The following is a 24,420-nucleotide window of genomic DNA, read 5'->3' as shown; positions in this document are numbered from 1 at the left end:
CAAAGCTTCCGTATACAAAATGTAAATACAAATAAATAAATATAATTTATGTATACAAATATGCATGTATGTATGTATGTGTGCGCTGATATTTAGGTATAAGTTTACAGCTAAGTAGACGCAGTGTATACTTTTTACTTTTATTTACTTATTTTTTCTTCTTTTTTGTTTTTGTTAAGCAAAGTATCTTTGCAACTGCTGGCGCGGCTCAAGGTGGCTAATCTAGGTGTCTGCTATGTAATTAGTTGTGTTTGTGAGTTATTGGGTTACATGCATGTTTAGTTTTTTTATTTTTTTTGTATAATGATTATAATTATTGATATGAAGTCGTCGGTTTGGGAGTTTATTAAATTAAATTAAAATTTTTTATAAAATGTTAGAATATTAAATGAAAAAATTTAAAAAAATTAAAAAAAAAATGTGTCTACTTAATTACAAAAAATCATTTTTAAGCACCTTTAAATTACCGTTAGTCCTAGCTTAATACAACTTCCTACGAAATAATTATTATTTTTTTTAAGTTTAGTTCATAAAGCTCTGAATAAAGACATAAAACCTTCAAAACAGCAACAACATTAGACAATATAAAAAAATTTTAAATCCCCTAACATTATTACATACTTACAAAATCAACAAAATCTTAAAGCATTAGCGCTTAACGGTCTATATTTGAGCAGCTTAGCGATTTACGTGAAATTCAGCAAACAAGTGGATTATTATAGAAGCTTTACCTTGGAAAGAAAAATTATTTAGTATGTTAATATTTGAGTTAGTCTATGTTTGTAAGAATATCTAATATTTTTCCCGATACGAACGCTTGTTAGCACGGGAATCACGCTCAACCTGAGCGAGTGCGTGCCTTGGCACAATATTGTCCCCTTTGACTCAATGGCATCGCACCAAATGAGCTTTGCCCTGCAGCTATGAAATTTTAGCAGTACAGTGGTTAGATGACGAACTTTAGAATTCTTAGAAGCGGCGTTTGACCGCCAGTTGGATGACCGCTTTATTGTTGAGCTTCCACGAAAGAGTGTCTGAGTAAAGTGCTAAGAGTAGTGTGGGTTAAAAGAGATGAACTCGGGAATGATATACATTGAAAAATTTCAAATTTTGAGCATAGCATAATGTGTGGATAGGAAAATGGATTTCAATAAAAAAATTAATTTTAATTAAAAAAATATAATTTTAATTTTTACATAATGATTTTAATTAATTTTTTAATAACCCAATTAATTTTTGTAATGATTTTAATTATTTTTTTTAATCACTTGATGGATAAAAAAAAACTAATTTTAATTTTATAATTAATTTTTTTACTTAATTTTTTTAATGATCTTAATTACTTTTTTAATAAATTTAAAAATAATTTTTTTATGATTTTAATTTACATCATAATGCGTGGATAAAAATATTAATGTGAATTTTTAATTATTTTTTTAATGATTTTAATTATTTTTTTAATAACTTGCTGAATATAAAAAATTCATTTTATTATATTAATGATGATTATATTGATTTTAATTACTTTCTTCATAAGTTGGAAAATTTATTTTTTAATAATTTTAATTTATATCTTAATGAGTGGATAAAAAAATTAATTTTAATTTTTTAATTAATTTTTAAATTATTATTTTTTAATTATTTTTTTGATAACTTTGAAAAACTATTTTTTTTTTTAAATATTTTTCCATATTATATTTTTCGCGAATGATTCTTTTATTAATTTCAATTAGTTCAAATTAATTAATTCATTCACTTTATTAATTTTATCAAATAATTAAAGGTAATTAATTTTTTAAAATAATTTTTTTATTAAAATTTCTATAAAATATTTTTTTTTACATTAAATAGTCTCAATTGTTATTTTTAAATATTTTGATAATTAAATAATTAATTTTTTTAAATAATTTAGTCAAATCTTTTGTAGATGTTTTGATAATAACATAATTTTTTTAAAAACTTTTTATTAAATAATTAATTTTTTTAAATTAATTTATAATGTTAATTATTTTCTAAATTTTATAAATTTTTTAATTATTGTATTTTTTTTTTAATAATTTTTATAGAATTTAATTTAATATTTTTAATTAATTTTTTGTAGTAACTCTTTTTTAAATAATTCATTTTAATTAATTTTTAATTATTATTTTTTTTTTAATTTCCATTACTTTTCTTTAATTCTTAAATTTTTCGAACTTCAAAAGTATCTCCCAAAGTAAAAGTGCACCCAAAAATGTCTTAATAACTTCCTAACTCTCCCCCTAAACTCCTCGCTGCACTTCAACGACTATTTGCAACATTTCGTTGCAAGTTCGCTGCTCGACTCTTTCGTTAACTGCCACTTACTAAGCACATCTTCTACCGGTCAAGAGCTGCAATAAATCGTGAAAGTGCAAGACAACAACAAAAACTTGTTTGGACAGCAGGGCAGCAGGCAGCACGAAATTGCCACCTTCTGTGGCAAGTGTTGAGTGTTGAGCGTTAAAATGCGCCAACCCGCCTTTATAATGCCCAAATGCTGCAATGCCCTTTTCAGCGCGCCGTGATTAGCATTTGCATTTCCTGCAACGCTTTGCCATGCCACTGCTTCTTCTTCTTCTTATTACTTACTATTCTAACAATCAGCAAGCCACTAACCAGCTAGCCAAGCAACTCCATTATCTCTGCCGTCAGTATGCATTACACACAGTGGGCTGCACACACGCGAACAACAACAACTCCTTCTGTGGCAGTGGTAATTTGCAACTTCCCTTTTCAAAACCGACCAGGCAATCGCCTAACTAACCGAGTGACCAAACAGCTAAGCAAATATGCGAGCGGACGGACAGCCAGCATTGCTTTGCGTGGTGAGCAATGCAGAAATCTAAGCAGCAGCAACTACAACATGAGCGCAATTGCAGCAAGCAATTCACGGTCATAAAACCGCAACGCCGCCAACGAGTACTTAGCCGAAGCTTTGGTTGTCGACTGGCGCGTCGGCAGCGGCTTTACGCGTTGTACAGCTATGCCAAGGCCCTCACAACTGTCTTTGCAACTCTTCAGTAAAATGTGTACGCGTGTGTGTGTGTGTGAGTGCACTCACCACTTCGGCATGATGTACGAGCGCACTTCCAGTTCCAATCAGCGCTATGTTCTGCTCCCCGCGCCAACAACAACTACCCAACTCTCCATCATTGAGCCACCAAAGTGTCTTTGCGCGCTCCTTGCCCGCGCTCACTCAACTCGCGCGGCTGTTTTCAATATTTTTTGCAGCTCTTTTGATTTCTTTATTTCGCCATTTCCTTTTATCTGCCCCACGGCGCGCTGTCAGCATTTCTCTGTGCTTCTAGCCGTCATCGCATGCCCTTATATACCCTCAGCTATGCGCCGCGCACAGATTTTCATAGGAAAGCCAAGCCGTTAAGGCAACGAGCGCTGTTCGGAAAAAGCGAAAGACCGTTCAAAGGAATTCTGCAAAGCGAACGGTTGCACCTAAGCAAAAAGCTGGTGCCAATACTGTGGCTGTTGTTGCACCGTTGCTTGTTGCCACCGTTTTAACGCCATATTTTTTATGCCAAATGAGCGCGCGGCCAAGGCGGGACTAGAATATTTAAATGTATGCGTGCTGGTTTCCCTTTTGGAGGGAAAAATTATGCGCGGAATTCCTGTACACAGCCACACAAACAAATAAACATGCTGCTTGCAACACGTTAAATATGCTGGTATGCTTAAATATAGAAGCAGTCCGCATTGCTCAGCGCACACATAACTACATTTGTTGTTGCTGTGCTAGCCGCCTAAGCCTAGCACTAAAAAGGGGGAGCACATGTACTGGCCTGTTGCTACACATTTCTTGCCGCACAACAAACAATTCTTTCAATATTTTTCAATTTTTATTAATCGCTAATGGTGTGTTTGTGTGTGTGCGACAGCTGCTGCGCCAGCACATCGACGCCAAATGTCCAGCGCTTAGATGCTGCCAAGATTTATGTCGCCTTTAGGTGGCTGGAAAGCGGTGCCGTTGCTGTGATTGCGGCTGCTGCTGTTGTGCACCAAGTGGCCGACAGGTGCAAATGCCGCAATTGAATTCTTACAACTTCATGCAATACATATGTACATTCGTACACCGGTTGGTATGCGCTCAACTGACAGTTAGAGGAAATTCAAAATCGCCCATGCAACGATAATTGAAAATTGTTATTAAAACATATTTATATGTGTATGAGTATGTACGCTTGTGTGTATGAGAGAGACGAGTTTGTTGGGCGTGTTGATTTTCTGGTTTAACAGCCAGCAAATGTATAAATCTGGCTAGCAAAAGGGCTTCAATGGCGACTGCGAAGTGCACAGCTAGCTTGTGAGAACTTTAAGATGAGAACCATTTTTTATTTTATTTTTTTTATAATCTATTTTAATTATTTTTTTTATTTATTTTTTTTATTTATTTTTTTTATTTTATTTTTATTTCTTTTTTTATTTTTTTCATATTTTTTTTAAAGAAAGTATGATTTTACAATAAAAAAGTATAATAAGACAATACTTAAAAACACTTCTTCATAAGTTTTCATTTTTTTATACCGAAAATAACTGTTTTAAACTGCATTTCGATAATACAGCCTACATTTAGGCGAATGATGCAATAAAATTCACTTCTATTGCAGAAAATGTAATCATTTACATATTTTCTGACAATTTGTGTATTCCATCCCGAAAGAACTGGATGACCCCCAAGATTAGCGGCCAAAAAGAAATCAAACCAATTTTTGGTTACCCTGTTCTGATGTCAGCCTTATTCCCTTCAGGGAGTTCTGAATTGACGGGCATAAAAGGTAGTCAGAGGAGGCAATGTCTAGGCTAAAAGGCCGCTGAGGAAAATATTCCAACAGCGGTTTTCAAAATAGTTTTAACCGGTCTTGCAACATGAGGTCAATATAAGCTTACTATCTCGTGGCTCGTCGTAAATTCTGTGTGTTTTTCAGCATTCGCTCGCTACAATTTGACGAGTTGCTATCGGTAGCGTTTCCTATTTATGGTTTCAACCGGGTTTAAAATGTCATAGTACTGCACGCTCTTCTGATCTCATCAAATACAGCTCATTTATCTTGGCGGCATGGATATTTGGCTTTGCCGTTGATTTGGTTGATTGATAATGTTTCAGATACGATTTTCTGCATTAAGGGTTGTCGTAAAGGATCTCTATTTTTCAGCACCAATTAGAATCCGATGCAAAATTTACTTTTTTTGTAGCGTTAAAGCAGCATTTCTGATGTCTGTTGAGGTCTCTTGACTTCAATTCATATGACAGCCAATTTACTCGCTTTGGAATATATCCGAAAGTTTTTAGACGTTTTGAAATGATTGTTTCAGTGACTCCTAAGATTCACAAGGAATGAAGAAGAAAAACACTTTTTCCAGACATAATTTTCTTCAGATTGGATAATAATCAAAAAATTAACAATATTTTTTGAAAAATTAATTTGAAAATTTTTTTTTAAATTAATTTGAAAATTGTGTTTGAAAAACTTATTTTTATTTTTTTTTTTTTTTAAAATTAAAATGAAAATTGAATTTTATTTTTTTTTTTTAATATTAATTTTTTGAAAATTAAAGTTTTTTTAAATTACAAAACATTTTTTGGTAAATTTTATTTGAAAATTTTATTTGAAAAACTTTTTTATTTAATTTGAGGTTTTTTTTAATCAAATTAACACGAAAATTAATTTTTTTTTTTGTTAAAATGGGAAATTTTTTTTGAAAATTTAATTTGAATTTTTTTTCCTAAAAATTTTTTTTAAATTTAATTTTCTAAATTAAATTAATTTTTTTTTTTTTCAAAATACAATTTGAATTTTTTAATTTTTGAAAATTTATTTTTAATTTTTTTTTTTTTTTTGAAAACTAACCATAACAATATTTTTTGGTTTTTAATTTAATTTAAATGACTTACTAATATTTTGTTTCCTCTCCAACAACATTTATTTACATAATTCCCACTCCAATGTTAGACCCACCCACTTTCCAGCAAACAGCCACAGATAAAACAAATATTTCTCATTAATTTGTTATTAGCAGCGAGTAGCGGTTAACCTTTACAAGTACAAACATATGTACATACATGTTCACCTAAAAACTGTTTGAACTCCCAAGCAAGTTATTAAATAAAAATGTACATATGTATGTATTTATTGGTGTCTGTCTGTCGGTCGTTAATAAAAACCACGCTCCGAAACTGTAACGTGACTATTTTTTCCCACAACACAGTGACGCCTGCAAACACTCATTTTACAGCATTGAAAAGCTTTGCTTTACAAGCCTCACTTACACTATTTTTGTTTCGACTTGCTATTTTTATTTGCCATTATCTCTGTATAACACTTGATAGACAATGGCAGCGCGCTTGAGCAGCCACATATCTGTACGTGTGTGTGTGTGTATGTGGTCGCCAGCTAGCGAGACAGACAGCTGAGCCGTAGCGTTATGTGAAAACGAAACCTCAACGAAGGTTAAGCCGCAAAGCAAATATTACTTACTGGCAAACAATTGTAAGGCAATTACAATACATATGACTACATACATACATACAAATGTATGTATATGCAGCTACACTGACAGCTAACAATTTGTGTGTCTGTGCAACGAAAAGACACATTTTGTTTGGCTCTCAGCGAAAAAGCTGCTATATTTTTACTGGCTTTAATTATTTATGTACTTATGTTTATATGTATGTATTTGTATGTATTTATACATATGTATGTCGGCATGTATTTGTATTTGTAATTCGGTATTTACACTTGTCGTTTGCTTTGTTGTATATTTCCCATATCTTTTGTTGGCTTTTAATTTTCCTCAAACACTTATGAACAATAGCAAAAATGTAATGTATAAAAGTAATGCACAACAACAACAACATTCGTAATGTAATGTAATCGCTTGCTGTGCATAAATAAATAAACGAAACGCGTTTAATTGCACATTACAAGCAACCTTGACCTTAACACTGTAAGCCGTTGCATTGAACACACCCAAACGCTTGTGTAAGTGTGTGTGTGTGTGCTGGGGCATATGAATAACTGGCATTTATTACTTTTAATTGCAAACGAAAAATCCAATAAATTCAATTTCGAACGCAATTTTGTTCGTGCTTCTTCTTCTTCTTCTTCTTCTGCTCTCACAATAATTGAGCGGCTTTTGTTGTTGCATTTGATTTGATTTCATGAGCTTTGATTGGAAAATTTTCAATTATGCTGTTGCTATTAATTTTTTTTATAAGTACACATGCCAATAACAACAAAAAGTGCACTAAAGACAGTTCGAAGCTCGTGCGAGTTGCAATAAAAATCAAATTAAATGCATAATTATGTATTTTTGAGTGTTTGTATGTTTTATGATTACAGAAATAAAATAAAAAATAAAAAAATAAATAAATAAAAAATTAAAAAAAATAAATAAATAAAAAATTAAAAAAAAATAAAAAAATAAAAAATTAAAAAAAAAATAAATAAGTAAAAAATTAATAAAAAATAAATTGAAAAAATAATAATTTTTTTATAATTATCCTAATTTTTTTAATTTATTTTTTCAGTTCATTTTTTTATTTTATTTCTATAATTTTTTTTCTTATTTACATATTTTTTATTTAGGTTTTTATTTAATTATTTTTAATTAATTTTTTTTATTTATTTTTTTTCTGTTTTCTATTTTTATTAAATTTTTTGCTTTTAGTTATTTTTTATTTATTTATTTTTGATTTATGTTTTCAATTATTGTATATATTACTTTAAGTTTTTTTTATTTTAATTTTTATTATTTGAATTTTAATTTTTTTTAATTATTGATTTTTCGGTATTTATTTTTAAACCATTTTATTACTTATTTAATTATTTTAATTTTTTGTAATTATTTTATTTTTGTATATTTTTTATTTATTTTTTATTTCAAATTCATTTATCATTTTTATCTATTTTCCTACGTTCGCAATTATTTTTTCTATTCGCATTTATGAACATCAAACCCGAGCTCAGTGCGTTACTCATACGCCATGTGCCGCTTCACGTGCTGTTAGTGCAGTATATGAGGAACACTAGCGCAATGGCGTCGCTGCTACCGTTACAGATTCGTATTCGTTAATGCTAAAGCTGTGATTTACGGCGCTTTAAGTACACAAAAAACAAAACGCTGACCTTAAGGCTTGATTGTAGTAATTACCCCATTATCATGGGTTTCGGGTATTTAAGTCGAAACTCGTTTTTCCACCATGCAAGTGATACCGTTTTTGCAATTTTTCATACGGTTTCGCACATGCGTCAAGTGTATGCGCGCAACGGTTATTTATTGCCAACTTTAGCTGTAATTACACGCGTGAATAATCGCGTTTTTGTTGCTGCGCAGCTTGCCAAGCAAATTTATTGATTTTGTTTTTGTTTCAGTCACTACTTAAGTCTATGTAATAAGTGCAAGCGCGTTAAGCGCATAAATTTACATAATTATATGTGGCAGAACCTTAAAACTAATTCATATTTAATGCAGTTAGTTTTGACTTTAGACAGGAGCTGTTTTTGCTTAAAAATAATATTAACTAAGCCATAGTTGGTGAAGCTAGGAAGTTTAAATTTTCAAATGCACATGTTTTTGCTTTTGTTGTAATTACTCAAATATTTTTTTTTTTGCTGATTTTCAATAAAATGAATTTTTATTTTCTTTACTACATTTTGTTGCTTCAATTACTCTTCAAAATAATTTAAAAAATAACGCTTAAAAGGTAAAAAAAATTATTAAAAATCAAACAAAAAATAATAATTTAAAAATGAAAAATTTAATGTACCGTTTCGCCATTATTCGTCAGTTTTGTTGAAATTCAACTTTAATAATTTCGATTTTTTCACTTTGCTTGTTGTCAAACTTCTTGGCAGCCGGCTGTGGTATTATTAAATTGTGATAAATGATTTGGCATAATTGCAGAAACGTGGTTATGATTTGCAGAAATCAATCTAATGTAGCAGAAAATGTATACAACTGCTTTGCGCATTCCTCGCTCGTTAAATGTGCGCATATGATAATGATATGAGCGGTCATACAGCCGTCACGTAAGCCGTAAGACGGGTTTGCCGTCATTTTTTTTTTTTACAGTTTACTTATGTGTACAAGTTTAACTTTGATGTTTGTCTAAGCAGCTACATACAAACGCTAAACAAATACATCATTTGGCTGCTTAAGCTTTTCGCTGTCTTGTCATTTTTGCAGCAAGCGCGAAAAGGACTTCCTGTTTATAATAACTAACGAGCAATTACTTGGAAAAATTAGAATTAAATGCTATGTACACAGGCAAGTAACGAGTCGAAAACGCAGCGGAAGCGTTCATCATGTAGCCGTAATGGGAAGTTCACTGTCAAATGTAATTAATATACTTAAAAATACATGCTTATGCATATAAGAAAACAGGCAGCAGCACTTATTATATACACTTGCATTATATTTAAGTTAAATGTATCCCACTTCTGATTTCTTTTTATTAATTACTTGATATTCTATAATATATAATATATAATGCTACTTACCTCTACTCTTCTCTTCTTCTTTACTGGCGTAGAACCTCTACTCACTGTCAATTATTTTACAATAAAGAAGTTATATATCTGTTTACTTACCTTGCTTACATCGTTATAGCCTTATTAGTTGCTTAGAGATGTATATTAAATAGCAGCTTTAAGGCTAGATAAACAGCTACAAGATTTATGCATACATACATACACATTGCATTGTATGCCAGCACATTTTATTATTAATTTATATATGTTTGTAAATATATTGACATTTACAATTCAATTTGAATTACTTAACGTCACGAAGCTAAAAGAGCAATGCTCTGACGTGCACATTTTTGCTTCTATACATTAGTAAAGAAAAGAAAGAAACGTTAACTTTGCAAGGAAGCGAAATACCCTTCACAAATCGAACAGTTTTCCACAAGAACTTGATTTTAGTTGGTTAGTTAATATGATAGCTATATGCTATAGTGAGCCGAGATGAAAAATTTGTTCGGAGATTGTGCCATGGCCACGGAGAGTAATATATGCCAAATTTTGGGAAGATATCTTGTCTAATAAAATATTTTTCTATACAAGAACTTGATTTTGGTCGGTTAGTTTATATGGTAGCTATATGCTATAGTGGTCCGATATCAGCCGTTACAGCAAATTACCAGCTTCTTGCGAGAGAAGATGGCGTGTGCATAATATCAGATCGATATGTCAAAAACTGAGGAACTTGTTGGCGTATATACAGAAGTACAAGGCAAAATCGACTCGGCTTGTCACGCTGATCATATGTATTTTATTGAGTCTCCAACGTTTCCTTCTGGGCATTACAAACTTCGTGGCAGTCTCAATATAACCTGTTCAGGGTATAAATATATTTACAGTATATTTACAGAGGCATTTATATAAGTATACTACATACACATTAATGCAATATTATTGAAAAATTTATTTGCTAGCACTGCGGACTTGGCTTGAATAAATTCATTCAAGAATCTCACATATGCAATTGTTGTATATGCTTTTAAATATGTACATCATTTGTGCTTATGAGAACATTTGCACACACACTTTTATATTTATATACATACATACATACGTGTCACAGCACCCAACAAACAGCCAGTCAACGTACAGCCCCTGTTAGATTGCTGCCATAGCATGGATATGTCTAGAATATATAATTAGAATTGTTTCAAAATGTTATGACAGAAATTTAATTTGCAAAAAAAAATTATACTACCAATAAGTTAACCAAATTAAAATGCTGCAGCCAACAATACTTTTATTTATGGCCATATTTAATATGCCATAATTTATATAGTAGCAAATTTTTAAATTTCTTTCAACAAAAAACCGCATATCTTTGAAATTTTCGTCAGTATTTTCGAGCGCAGTAGACGCATCTTCCTTTATAACAAAATTATAACACTTTGCGTGCCATTTACTATATAATTAATTTTCAAACAACTCAAGTGCAGTCAAGTTCCAACACCTCAACTTAGCTGGCTTAAATGGTGAGGTTCTTATGCGCCTGCAATTACAAACAAATAATATACATATTTATCAGAAAAACTGGTTTTACTGCACACAAAGCACCTAAATATGCACATACATATCACTTACGTACGTTAGTTATTATGCATGTACGTAAGTACGTCGTTATGTATGCTATATTGTGCTGACAAGCTCATACCATTGGTTGCTCTTCTGTTGGCACTTAGTCCAATGTAATCATGGGCTTTGGAATTCTTAAGGCAACTATTTTAAATTCAACTACTAAGCACATGCGCGCACACTCACGTAATTGCGCTACGTAACACATACATACATATGTATGTATGTATATATAACTTTTATCCTCTAGATACATTATCTGTCTTTGGCTGGTCATACATATTGTGCCGCGCCGTTGTGGTCATAGTCAACGGCCAGGCAAAACGTGCCCAGCCAAGCAGACGTAATAGTTGCAAACTTTGTTTCGCGTGATTCTTTTCATTACTTTATTTATGTTTCATCTGCTGCCCCTTTCGCTTCCAACCAACAGCGTTCGTTTTTTATTCTTGGCGCATACACACATTTTAACGTGGTTTTCAAAAACTTTGGTAGGCTGGCTTGAATGCTTCGCATACCCATACACATATACATATGTAGGTATGTATGTATGTGCATAGGTAGTATGTTTTGTACGAAAATAGCTTCGCCAAAGCATTGCGTGATCACGACGCCAAACGACTCTCAACTTTTCGTTCTGCCATTGACTCTGACTTTGGCTTTGATTTTTTCGTAAACTTGTCGTGAAGGAAACATCTTTCGTGCAGTCTTTTTCTCTGCGCACTTTGCTTATATTTGTCGCTTAAAGTTGCAGCATTTGCTTTGCTAACGATCGTTTGGGCCCCTTATCGAATTTATGCATGTATCCACGTTTGTATGTATGTAGGCAAGTTATCCTTGCCTTCGAACGGAATTGTTTCTCACATCCCAGCTGGGCCAAACGACGTAAGTATTTCTGAACAGCTATAATTTTGCCGTTGTCTGCAGCTACTTGCACTGTTTAGAAGTTTTTTTTTTCGATGTTGCTTTGCATTGCATTGTACTAACGCGAACAACTGGTTGTCGTTAAGCGAGTGCAAAAAAAACACACACAAACAGTACAAGCCAAGCACATAAGACGCAAGGTATTGCATGAGGCTGAGGGAAAAAACCTTGATCTTGATCTCAAATATACAAGCAGCAAAAAAATAACTAGGTGCAAGTACAAGCACAATAACAACAACAGCGATTTGGTCTTGTTGCTGTTATACCACACCAGCTCCTCCCACAGCGCGACGGTTTCACATTACTTCAATACCAGTTTGCAACCTTGCCTTTGCTTTTATGCATTATTTATTGGTATTATATCCACTATTACACCATTTGTTGTTCTTACAACTATTTTTGCATTTGCTATTACTTTTTGCACGTTCTTCTCTACTTGTATAACTTATTGTGGTTCTCCTTCATGCGCTTCTATGCAGTTTTAGTTTTATATTTAGTGAGCCGGTCCAATACCTCCCGTGGTCACATATGTACATGCATATGTGTGAGCTTGTAAGTGCTTCTCTTGGCGCAGCATTCCCTACAAGTATATTCGTTTAACAATGAGTAGGTAGATCCAGGGCGCAAGCAAATAAATCAATTAACATGTTATTAAAAATGTATGGCTTTTTATAAAGGTATTTGTTGATACTCACAGAACTCGGTTTCAATTCACCCACATTAGTTCTCACGAATGTTTGCCACTTAAACAAAATCCATTAGGGTCTCATTAATTTTATGGAACATTTCATCTTCAAAAACCTAAAACCAATTAAATATACTGATATTAACTTCTTAATATTATTTACAAATATTTATTACTTACGGTAAAGTAGAGCACGTATTGCCAGTGAAATTAAAAAAAAGCACACACTATTCACTTTGCCCATCTACCAACTTTTCCATAATAAACCTATAAATATTTTAAACTAACTTTTTGAGTGAATTTGAAACGGCAACTCTGGAAAAAGCTCCCATTGCCGGCGCTTTCTCCGTCACAGCTGATTGTATAACCCATCTATTACAATTCATTCATACGGCATTATATTCAGTTATAGTAATCTCGTACAATACAATTCAAAATGTGGGCCGCACATGTTGAACCAACAGTTCTTGGTGCCGTTTTCGAATCCGTTTGTTTACTAAACCAGTGATAACGTGATTTCAGTCGGCCGTAACTCGAAATGTGTACTAACAAAGCAATTTTCCAAGTTTTATTGCTCTCCAATTGTTTCAAAATTATATCAAGTGCTAATAAATTAAAAATATTGAATTGACAATGATGACAAATACTCCATTTTGTGTTATATTAGCAAATTACGACGTTGTTTTCAGCGGCAGGTCTATGACCACATTTGTTTGTTCAAGAGACACGTACCGGGAGACCATACCATGTGAGACAAGTGCATATAACTATGTAAATATCAATAAATTGTATTAACTGTGAACAGTATTTAGTAATTTGATTTTTTCCACTGCTGTTATTAACGGCGTTATTTAGCTGAACTGTGCTGTTTTTATATAAACTTTAATAATAAAATTCTTAACTTTTACCAATTTTATGTGAATTTATATATTCTTAAGAAAACGATACTCTAAAAATGTAATAGTGCGACGATCCTCACAAAGTCCTCAATTTTATAATAATCCTCTAAACCCGCAAATCTGGCAAGTCGTCCGCATAATTAATCAGTCTAGGGGAAACAGTTATGTGGCAACAATTTGCATAGTCTAGACATATAAACAGTTATTTAAAATTCCACTTGGTTTAGTGCGCAGTTAACTAAAAAGTTTATAAATATCTGGAAATATTCTCATATAATTGATGCAAAACCGTTATCGAGTTAACAAGGTCATTTCAAAGTCACAAACGTCTGCAAAAAAAAATTGAATTTTTCAAAATTGCAGTAAAGAAAGTATCCCATATTTCCCGTTAATTCCAGGAAAGAAGCTGCCATAGTGCTTCCTTTAATTCTAGGAAATTTTGTACAGTTAACACTTCTCAGATATTAAAGAAATTTTATAAATTATGCAATTTTATTAATGAAAAATTTCTTTCTTCCCTTCCAGTTGGCGGTACTGCAATTGCACAGAACGAACGTTTATCACCAGCAGTTACAACTTTGGCAGCTGAAGCAACAGCCACCGAAACTACTACATCCCCACTACCACACACATCGATCACATCTCCCCAACCACAATCACCTCCACACAAGACTCCCTCGCCGTGCAGTCCGCTTGGCCAGGACAGTTTTGGTAAAGAAACGGAAGACTGTAAAGAGGATTCGCAGGCGGATTCTTACATTCAAGCACCAAAAACTGAAAAAATCCCAAACTCCAAATCGTCTATTGAAACCGCAAATCAAACTGAAGAAATTGTGCACACTGATAAACCACGATTCTACTCTTCGATTTTAGGTGGCAATAAACCCTACAGTGGTGTTGTATTAACACAAGCACAACGTAAAGAATACCCGGTTGAGGAGGTAAGTCGACGACTAACAGCAACTCCTATCGAAGATAGCTCCAGTGATTCTGATTCGGATGCGGAAGGCTCCAAACTTATTGTTGATGAAAAACCATTGGTTCCTGAAGATAAACCACTTTCACTACGCTTGCGTAGCACTCCGCCACCATTAGAGAAGCGTCCTAGTCCACCTCCGCCACCAGAACCAGCAGTACGGTGCAGTGTTATACAACGAACACCGAAACCAGCGCCAACACCACCACATCGTCCAAATCAACACGAGGTTTTACTGCCACCTGGTTCTCTTGAACATCTTGGACCCGAACAACAAGAGCCAATTGACTATCACGTGCCGAAACGGCGTTCGGCTTCAATCGATAGTGACGAAGAGCAAACTGATTCGTTGAACACAAAACGTTTAGAACGTGAACGAAAATTGCGAGAAGCTCGTAGACGTAGCGCAATATTAGCAGCACGTGCAGTGCTTGCTCAAGCGAGACTTAACCCACGTCTGGTACGTAGTCTACCCGGTATCTTAGCTGCAGCAGCTGGACACGGACGTACATCGTCTACAGGAGCCGGCCAAGGTTTCCAAGGCTCTAGTGGCTTCGGTGGAAATAATTCAGGCAGCGGCAACAATCAAAGCCCAAGCGGAGGTGCAGGTTCACCTACAGGCTTTGGTGGTGCGCTAGGCGGCAGCGGTGGTGCTGGAGGTGGTATGGGCGGCGGTCGTGACGGTCGCAGTAATTACGGTCCAAATTCACCACCATCTGGTGCTCTTCCTCCATTCTACGAGAGTTTAAAAAGTGGCAACACAATGAATTCATCGTCTTCATCATCGGCGAATTTTAATGGAAATTCAAATTTCCTAATACAAAATGCAGCGGCAGCTGCTTATTTAATGTCCGCGGCAGGTGGAAACGGCGGCGGTCAGCAACATTCAAATAGCTATTTAGACTGCAGTTCGACGAATGGAAACAGTGCAGGAGGTGTGGGTAGTGGTGTGAACGATAGTGGTAGCGGTGGCTTGGAGATCACCACATTTGCCAATGGCCAGGGTAACACAAATTATTCTGCGCATGCGCATAATAACAAATATAATAATAACTCTTCTTCCTCTGCTCAACATCATCATCACCATCATGGACATCCACATTATGGTAACAACCCATCAGCGTATGGCATTATACTGAAGGATGAGCCGGATATTGAGTATGACGAAGCCAAAATTGACATCGGTGCTTTCGCGCAGAACATTATCCAGGCAACTATGGGGAATTCGGGAAATTTCAATGCTGCAGCCTATGAAGACGCAATCATGTCGGATTTGGCCAATTCGCAAGGTCCCAACGGCTCTGTAGATCCATTACAATTCACCGCCACACTTATGCTGAGCTCACAGACAGATCATTTGCTGGAACAACTTTCGGATGCTGTCGATCTCAGCTCTTTTCTGCAACGTGAATGTGTGGACGATGAGAATTCCACCAGTCCGCGGCAGGATTTCGAGCTGGTTTCGACGCCATCGCTCACGCCCGACTCCGTGTCCATAACGCCTGTGGACACCAACAATGGAGGCAATCTCGATACATTCCACGAGAGCCTTATACAACAAATAACCAACAACATTTCGCGTAATCACATTGGCAGCAATCAAAATGGGAACATGCAATCATATCCATTCGAGCGTCAGCAACATCTGAACGGCAACCAGCAACATCTGAACAACGAGCAGCATAATGTGAATCATCAACAACAACAACCACCACCATCCTACCAACATGCGACACGTGATTTGCTGCAAATGCAGCAACAGCAACAACAACATCATGCACAAACACATTCGTATCACCAACAGCAGCAACATCATTCCAATTCCATGTTGCAACACGGTGGTCCAATGTTGTTGGCCCAGCAACCACAACAACATGCTTACCAGCAACACGGTCATCCATACGGTCCAGCGCAGCATCATCACCAGCAACCGCATCACATTGTGCCGCCTCACCATATGCAACATCACCATCATCACAGCAGCGATAACAGTAATTTGTCGCTGCCCTCACCGAATGCGGCACATCTGTCGGCGCATCACGGCATGTCGTCGGCAGCGAGCAACTCGTCGGGCGCCTCCACTTCCGGTCTGCTAGACGCCAGTACGGCCATGCTCGACACCAAGCCGCTGATACAAAGCGTAAGTCCCACTCACTCGACCGGCAGTTCCAATGCAAGTTCTTGCGCTATGGGTACTAGAAAATTGAGCACAAGCTCCTCTTGCGCGTCCGCAACGATGGTGGCGCCAGCGTCACTGCGTAATGTGGCTGCCGCAGCGGCAGCTACAGCCGCTGGCATACTGCCACCATCGCCCACTGTCGCCATGCTGCACGAAAGCAAAGTGCTACAGCAGAGGGTAAGCATCAAAGTCAAGGCAAAAGCAGGAATCAACATAACACTTTGTTCTATCGTTTGATTGTTTTCGTTTTGTTTGAATGCTGTAACGGTTTTTTTTCATGCACGTACCAACCCATACATACGTAGTGTATAACCTGTGCGGCAGCAAGGGATTGCATACGCGCGGGTTTCACGCACATAACGGTGCTTACGTAATCTTTTGCGAGCCTAGCTTGTATCTAATCCTCTGCTCCGCACGCGGCTGTAGGCTCTAGGCTGTTGTAAATAACCGCTACATGTAAATACCTACTTATTTCGTCTAGTTTCTTCTTGAAGACTTGTACATAGCTAATTGCGAGACATCCTACTAGTTGTAGTTGTTTATATGAATAACGTTGCCAATGTTAACTGTATTGTGCGCCCAACGAACTTGTTTTGTAACTCTCCAAAATGTTGTACTTTTTCTTTTATACAAAATTAAATTTTCTCCCTCCCCCCTGCTTATTTACAGTTGGGTCTACCGCCCGAGGTGCAGCTGGAATTCGTCAACGGCGGTCATGGCATTAAGAATCCACTCGCCGTGGAGAACACACACTCGGGTCACCATCGCATACGCAGCATCGATTGCGTGGACGATTTGAAGAAGAGCGGCAATATCAGCACTGATGGTTCGGAAAGTGGCGGCGGCTGTGCCGGCGACGGTTCCAAATTCGTCTGTCGCATTTGCCTGAAATCGTTCTCGCTGCAACGACTGCTGAATCGGCACATGAAGTGTCACTCGGAAATCAAACGCTATCTGTGCACCTTCTGCGGCAAGGGCTTCAACGACACCTTCGATCTGAAGCGTCACACGCGCACGCACACCGGCGTGCGTCCGTACAAGTGCAACTTGTGCGAGAAGAGCTTCACTCAACGCTGCTCGCTGGAGTCGCACTGCCTCAAGGTGCACAGCGTGCAGCATCAGTACGCCTACAAGGAGCGACGCGCTAAGGTAAAAGCGAGTTAATATTAGAAATTTATTTATTTTCTTAATTTTGTTGTTGTGTTTTCCGATTTTATTCCTTAATTTTTTTCTAGTCTTTTCTGAAGATGTGTTATTAAATTTGTGTATTTTTGTAATCATTTTTTTTTAATTAAATAAATTTTTAATTTTTTTGTGGTTATTTTTTATTTTTTTTTTGTAAATATTTTTTATTGTTTTTTGTAATAATTTTTTTATTTTTTTTGTAATAATTTTTTTATTTTTGTTTTGTAATAATTTTTTTGTAATTATATTTTTATTTTTTGGAATCATTTTTTAATTTTTTTGTAATTAAATTCATTTTTTTAATTTTTTTTTCATTGTTTTTAATTAATTGTTTTATTGTTTTTAATTAATTGTTTTATTGTTTTTATTTACTTTTTTTATTTCTTTTATTTTTTCTTTTTATTATTTTTTTTATTACTTTTTATTATTATTTTTTTATATTTTTTTTTATATTTTTTTTTATTTTTTTAATAATTTTTTATTAATTTTTATATTTGCTTCGTTAAACTTTTGATTTATTTTTTGTTATTTTATTTTATGTTTTTTATTATGTACATATTTATTTTTTCGAATTTGTTTAAATTTTTCATTTGAGTTTTAATTAATATTTTTTTTTATTTATTTTTTTTTACTATGTATTTTCTTAATTATTTTACTTTTCTATTTTAATTATTATTTTATTAATGTATTTCCTTAATATATTTTATTTTGAATTTTTTTATTTGTGTGTTAATTTTTTTGTTTATTTCATTTAATTTATTTTCTAATTAATTTAATTTATTTTGTATTTTCTTAATTTATTTTTTATATTATTTTTGTTTTATTAATTATTTTTATGTTTTTATAATTTTTTTATCAGTTTTTTTTTGAATTTTTTTAATTATTAATTTTTTAAAGTTTTGTGATTTTTTAATTAAATTTTTGTACTTTCTTAATTAATTTTGTTCTATATTTTTCTAATTTATTTTTATATTAACTATTCTTTCCTTTTTATTTATTTTTTTATTTGTATTTTCTTAATTTTTTTATATTATTTTTATTTATTTGTTTATATCAATTATTTTTTATTACTTATTATTTTATTTTATAATTTTTGTATTATTGTTTACTTTTTAAACTTTTTTTATTACTTTTTTTTAATTTATATTATTTTTTTAATTATTATTAATTTTTTTTTTAATTTTTATTATTTTTTTTTAATTTTTATTTTTTTTTTTAATTTTTAATTTTTTTTTTTTTTTTTTATTTTTTAATTTTTATTTTTTTTTTTTAATTTTTATTTTTTTTTTTTAATTTTTATTTTTTTTAATTTTTTTTTTTTTTAATTTTTATTTTTTTTTTAATTTTATTATTTTTTTTTTATTATTTTTTTTTATTTTTTTATTATTATTTTTTTTATTATTTAATTTTTTTTTTAATTTTGTATTTTCTTAATTAATTAATTATGTTTCTTTTTTTTTGTAGATGTACGTTTGTGAGGAGTGCGGCCACACGACTTGCGAGCCCGAAGTGCACTACATCCACTTGAAAGAGAATCATCCCTACTCACCCGCTTTGCTGAAGTTCTACGACAAGCGTCACTTCAAGTTCACAAACTCGCAATTCGCCAACAACTTGCTGGGTCAACTGCCAATGCCGGTGCATAATTAAAAGTGTCGTGTGCTGCCAAGTGGCTGCATACACACACACACACTTATTTATAACGTAGTTAGTTCAATTGACACATTTGAGTTTTCGAAAAACTGCCCATAAACGGAGATTATTATATATTCTGCTTACCTTTTACCACTTGTACTATATAACATTATTGAAAGCGCGTATTTCATTTAAGTTCTTTTGGCTAAAAAATTTTTATTGTGAATTTTTTTTCATATACTTTAAATTTACTACAAAACATGTTTGCGCTGCAGACCGGCTGCGTGGCGCTTGCCCGCCTTGTTGGCAGCGCGTCTGCATTGCAAACATACATACATACTTACATTAAGAATTTTCGCATATTTATTGAAAGAGCAAGACATATGGTTAGGCAAAATGTTTAATTTTTAGCATATACTTTTAGCTATTGTATATTTATTAGAGAATTTGAAGTCATATTTAAGTTGCTAACACTGCGTAACTAATTCTCATTACCTTTAAGTTTGTAAAATATTGGTATTTTCGCGTTGTAAAGTTTTTATAAGTTAATTTGGCATTCGCCGCTGCCTTAAGCTTAAATATAAAAGTGTATATATTTTACTAGCATCTAGCGCTAAGCTCAGTGCGTAATTGCGCTACGCAACGTAAGCGTTAAACCGCTATTTTAGGTTAGTACAGTTATTTCTTATAAGTTATTTATAGTTTTTTTCAGCGCAAAGCATTGAAATCATTTTCGAACTTTAATTGATTTTGAATTAAACTTTTTTTCTTTACTTATTTCAAGTTGAACACCCAGTTTATTAGCCTTATAAAGTATCATGTACATTCTCTCCTTTACAGTTTTCATATTCTATTACAAAAATGCCCTACGCTTTAGTTATAAAGAATATTGTTAATTTTTTTTATACTTTTTTTTAATTTCTTATTTCGAGTTGAAGTTAATTTATTGCAAATAAATGAATTAATGAACATAAACAGCAACAACAACAAGTGTAAAGAGGCGTAATTACAATTTAAAAAATATAAATATATTACATTAAGCAACAAAAACCGTTAGCTGCGCTTGATTTCATTGTAAATTTCTGCAGTTGATGGCGCATATTTAGATTTCCTAGCTTTAAGTCCAAACTAAATTAAAAAAAATACAAAAATATGAAAATATTTTTCTCGTTGCCTTTTGCTGCTCATAAATGAGGCAATTGCGTTGGAGAGCATAAAAACTTAGCAATTGTGTTAAGCTAAGCTTTAATATATAAATAATATTTAATTTAAAAAAAGAGAAACAAAAACAAACTTAGTTTTGTAATTTAGCGCCTAAGCGATTTGCGAGAGTAAACGAGCATAAGTGAAACCACCAATTTGTACTGATTTGAATCTCTTTTGTTTAATTACTACTTACGTATACATAAAAACATACACACATACACATATATACATAAATACTTATAAAAGAACGTGTTAGCATAATTTTTTGCTTAGAACATTTTTTTATTTTCGTTTTTGTTTAATTTTCCTAGTAATGCATTAATTTTAAGTTGCAAAAAGCAAACACCTAACACACACAAGCAGTTTTAAGTAACAACACACACACGCACATATGCACACATATTATTAATATACTGAGTATAATTAATAAAGGCTTTATTTACGCTAAAAAAACATAAATTGAGTCAAATATATTATTTGTTAGAAATTTTCTTTATGAGCAGTAGCAACAAGAGCGCGTTAACAGCAGTGCAGAAAAGAGCACGCCGTAAACGGAGAGGTGGATATTGGAAGCGAAAGTTGATAAGAGAAAACAAACTTCAAATTTCTTTTTTGAAATTTTAGGATTTTCAAATTTTCTTTAATTAATTTAATTTTCAAAATAAATTTTTTCTAAGAAAAATTCTTTTAAATTTTTTGTTAAAAAAACATACTGTTTTAAAATTTTTGTTTAATTTTTTTTTTTAACTTAATTTTTTTTAATAACTTTTTTTAATATTTTTTTGTTTAACTTAATTTTTAATATTTTTTTTTAATTTTTTTTTTTCAAATTTTAATTTTTTTTTATTTATTTATTTTTATTTATTTATTTTTTTTTATTTTTTTAATATTTTTTTTATTTATTTTTTTAATATTTTTTTTAATTTTTTTTAATATTTTTTTTAATTTTTTTTTTTATTTTTTTTTAATATTTTTTTTTAATTTTTTTTTTTTTTATTTTTTTATTTTTATTTTTTTTTATTTTTATAATTTTTTTTATTTTTATTTATTTTTTTTTATAATTATTTTTTTTATTTTTTTTTATTTTTTTATTTTTTTAATTATTTTTTTTTTTTTTTTCTTTAATAATTTTTTTCTTTAATAATTTTTTTCTTTAAAATCCATTTCACAAATTGGTTTTTGCATGCGTCGCTCTCTTCCATGCTCACGCTTAGTTCACGCAAATCATAATTTATTTGAAATAATCGGGTTTATTGTGCAATCAACGGTGATGGTTATTACATAAGCGACACACACACACACATACACACCCACAAGCATAGCAATAAGGCTACATTTTCGTTTAGTCGTTATAAATAAATATTTTTTTAAATATAATCAATCGTTAATTAAGTCGCATTTAGTCGTCTAGTGGCAAAACAACAACAATACCCACCATTCCAACATTTACGCTAACTCACCTCGTTCACTAGCTCACACAGCAGACTCTTCACTCCAGTCATGTTCGTCTTCACTCATTTGTTGATAACATTTAGCTTTATAAATATATATTTTTCATATACATATGTATTCTCTAATAAACAGTTATGTACTATGTATACCAATACATAATACGCCTCGTATATTTTATTTTAAGTAAGTCTAATCGTTAGTTTTGAGAAATATTTTCTACTTTATAAATTAATATCTAGCTTTAACGGCATACATGCTGCCCTCTACTTTATTTCTTCGACTAACGGTAATTGCTGTTATCGTTTTGTATTTGCATTTTTTATGTATTCAATGTATTTAAGCTGGAAATTTTGATATTGTATACTTTTAGTTTAATTGAGTAAGCACAGAGTATCTACTTTCTAGTAACTAAATGCAATTTGTATTGAATTAAGACAAGAAAAATTAGTGAAAATGAACTCAAACGCACATGTACTTCGCATACTAAGCGTAAAAAATGTGAAAGCGAACATTTTAAATGAATTATCGTGTAACATTTTTCAACAAAAATAAATGAAAAACGTATTTAAAGCAAAAAAACAGCATTTTCGTTGAATTTCGGCAAATTTTAATGGTTTGTATGAAGCCACTTCTGAAAGAGATCCTCGTGAAAAGAAATAAACTAATAATTTCCAGAGCTGCCAGCATATCCTCCGATCATTTGTCTATAAGCTCCATCGTCGGTCGTCCATGTGATTTTTTCACTTCACTGCACTCAAATTCGGAAAGATCGCTGTTCCACAAGGTCATAAACTCGCCGAGGGGACGTTTTTTTTTCATTCGATCGTATTGCCGAAACTCCACTGGGATTTTCGTTTGGAGCCATGGCGTTTGCAGAATCATCGTCGACAGTCCTAAGCGATCCCAACGGATATAATTGATTTTTCTTTGAATATTCTGGAAGGATCCTCATAAAACTGACACAAACCTGAAGAGATTCAAGAGCTGCCATTTCATTCAGGAAATACAACGGTTTTGTGAGGTTTGTGGGCCGGTGGTAGTGAAAAATACTGAGCGCTCAGCCTTCAATACATACAAGAAATTGTATTGAAGTCCTTCAAAGCATATCAAACTAAATCGTTAATAACAACAACAACACTAGAATTAATCCATTTTCGTTCATTGCTTTATTTATATAATTTATTTCGTTTTATTTTTAAATGTAGTTAACTTTTATTGGTATTCAACGTTGTCTACGAACTAGTACTACTTGATAGTTACAAAGGCGTTTCTTTTACTTTTACTTTTACTTTTAGTTATGATAATTATTTTGTTTTTAATGTAAGAATTCTCTTTACAGTAATAATGCTTAAGAGTTACTATATGTAAGCTAACAGTTCTGTTGTATTTTAAAGATGCAATAATGATTATTTTTTCTTCTTCTTAAACGATTACAGACGAATGTATTTGTTGTTGGAAAATAAATTCCTTAAACAATTCCTTTAAACTCGTTGATAGTTGAATTTAATTTAAATATTATATAACTAGTTAGTATGAAGTTATGTACTGGGTGTAACAATAAAGTTTCCGGGATTTGTTTTCATAAGAAAATAAAAGGACTAGAAATAAAAAAATTAAGAGAATTTAAAAAAAATTAAATAAAAAAATTAGAGAATAAAAAAATAAGATAATTCATAAAAAATGTAATCAAAAATATATATTTTGAATTTAAAAATGGATTTTTTGAAAAAAATTGTCAAAAAAATTTAAATTTAAAAATAAAGAACGCCAAATATGAATTATTGAGCGTCAAAAAAAAAAATTTAAAAAGGAATTTTAAATCAGAATATTTTTTTTTTATTTTTAAGTAAGAAAGTATTTTTCTAACTCGATGAAAGACGCGAAGATTTTGAATTTCATAATGGATTTCTTAAAAAAATGCCTAAAAAAAATTAAAGTTAAAAATAAAGAACGCCAATATGAATTATTGAGCGTCAAAAAAATTTTAAAAAGTGTTTTATGTCAAAATATTTTTTTTTTATATTTTTATGTAAGAAAATATTTTTTTTTACTGGAAGGAGTGTATAAAAACACATACATATTTTCAAAATTATAATTTTCAGAAACATAATACGTTAAAGCAGCCCAATAACACTCAACTTTAAGCTTCACGA

At 32.2% G+C, this 24,420-nt stretch overlaps 1 protein-coding gene and 1 long non-coding RNA gene across 7 annotated transcripts in view; one reads left to right on the top strand and one right to left on the bottom strand.

The window, feature by feature from the left end:
- LOC105233616 (transcriptional regulator ovo) overlaps nucleotides 1–19,826 on the top strand; it is a 69,870-nt gene extending 50,044 nt beyond the window's left edge. The window contains exons 1-5 of one of the 6 annotated variants that reach the window (XM_011215739.4): nucleotides 13,223–13,483; nucleotides 14,160–15,614; nucleotides 15,732–16,966; nucleotides 17,459–17,938; nucleotides 19,439–19,826. In XM_011215739.4, coding sequence (XP_011214041.2) covers nucleotides 13,369–13,483; nucleotides 14,160–15,614; nucleotides 15,732–16,966; nucleotides 17,459–17,938; nucleotides 19,439–19,624 — 3,471 coding nt within the window. In that variant the 5' untranslated portion in view covers nucleotides 13,223–13,368 and the 3' untranslated portion in view covers nucleotides 19,625–19,826. Of the gene's footprint in view, nucleotides 1–13,222; nucleotides 13,484–14,159; nucleotides 16,967–17,458; nucleotides 17,939–19,438 lie in introns of those variants that run through there. The other 5 variants (XM_011215738.4, XM_019992955.3, XM_049454396.1 and 2 more) reach the window with 5 other exon arrangements.
- LOC105233618 (uncharacterized) lies at nucleotides 11,412–12,991 on the bottom strand. Its single transcript, XR_003845479.2, has 3 exons — nucleotides 12,916–12,991; nucleotides 12,746–12,851; nucleotides 11,412–12,630 (listed from the first exon to the last, which is right to left on the bottom strand). It is a non-coding gene; the product is annotated as an uncharacterized LOC105233618 (long non-coding RNA).
- Nucleotides 19,827–24,420: the final 4,594 nt, after the last annotated feature.

The sequence above is a fragment of the Bactrocera dorsalis genome, chromosome 4, assembly GCF_023373825.1.
Source record: "Bactrocera dorsalis isolate Fly_Bdor chromosome 4, ASM2337382v1, whole genome shotgun sequence".
Lineage (NCBI taxonomy): Eukaryota > Metazoa > Arthropoda > Insecta > Diptera > Tephritidae > Bactrocera > Bactrocera dorsalis.
This window is presented reverse-complemented; position numbering and strand designations above follow the sequence as displayed.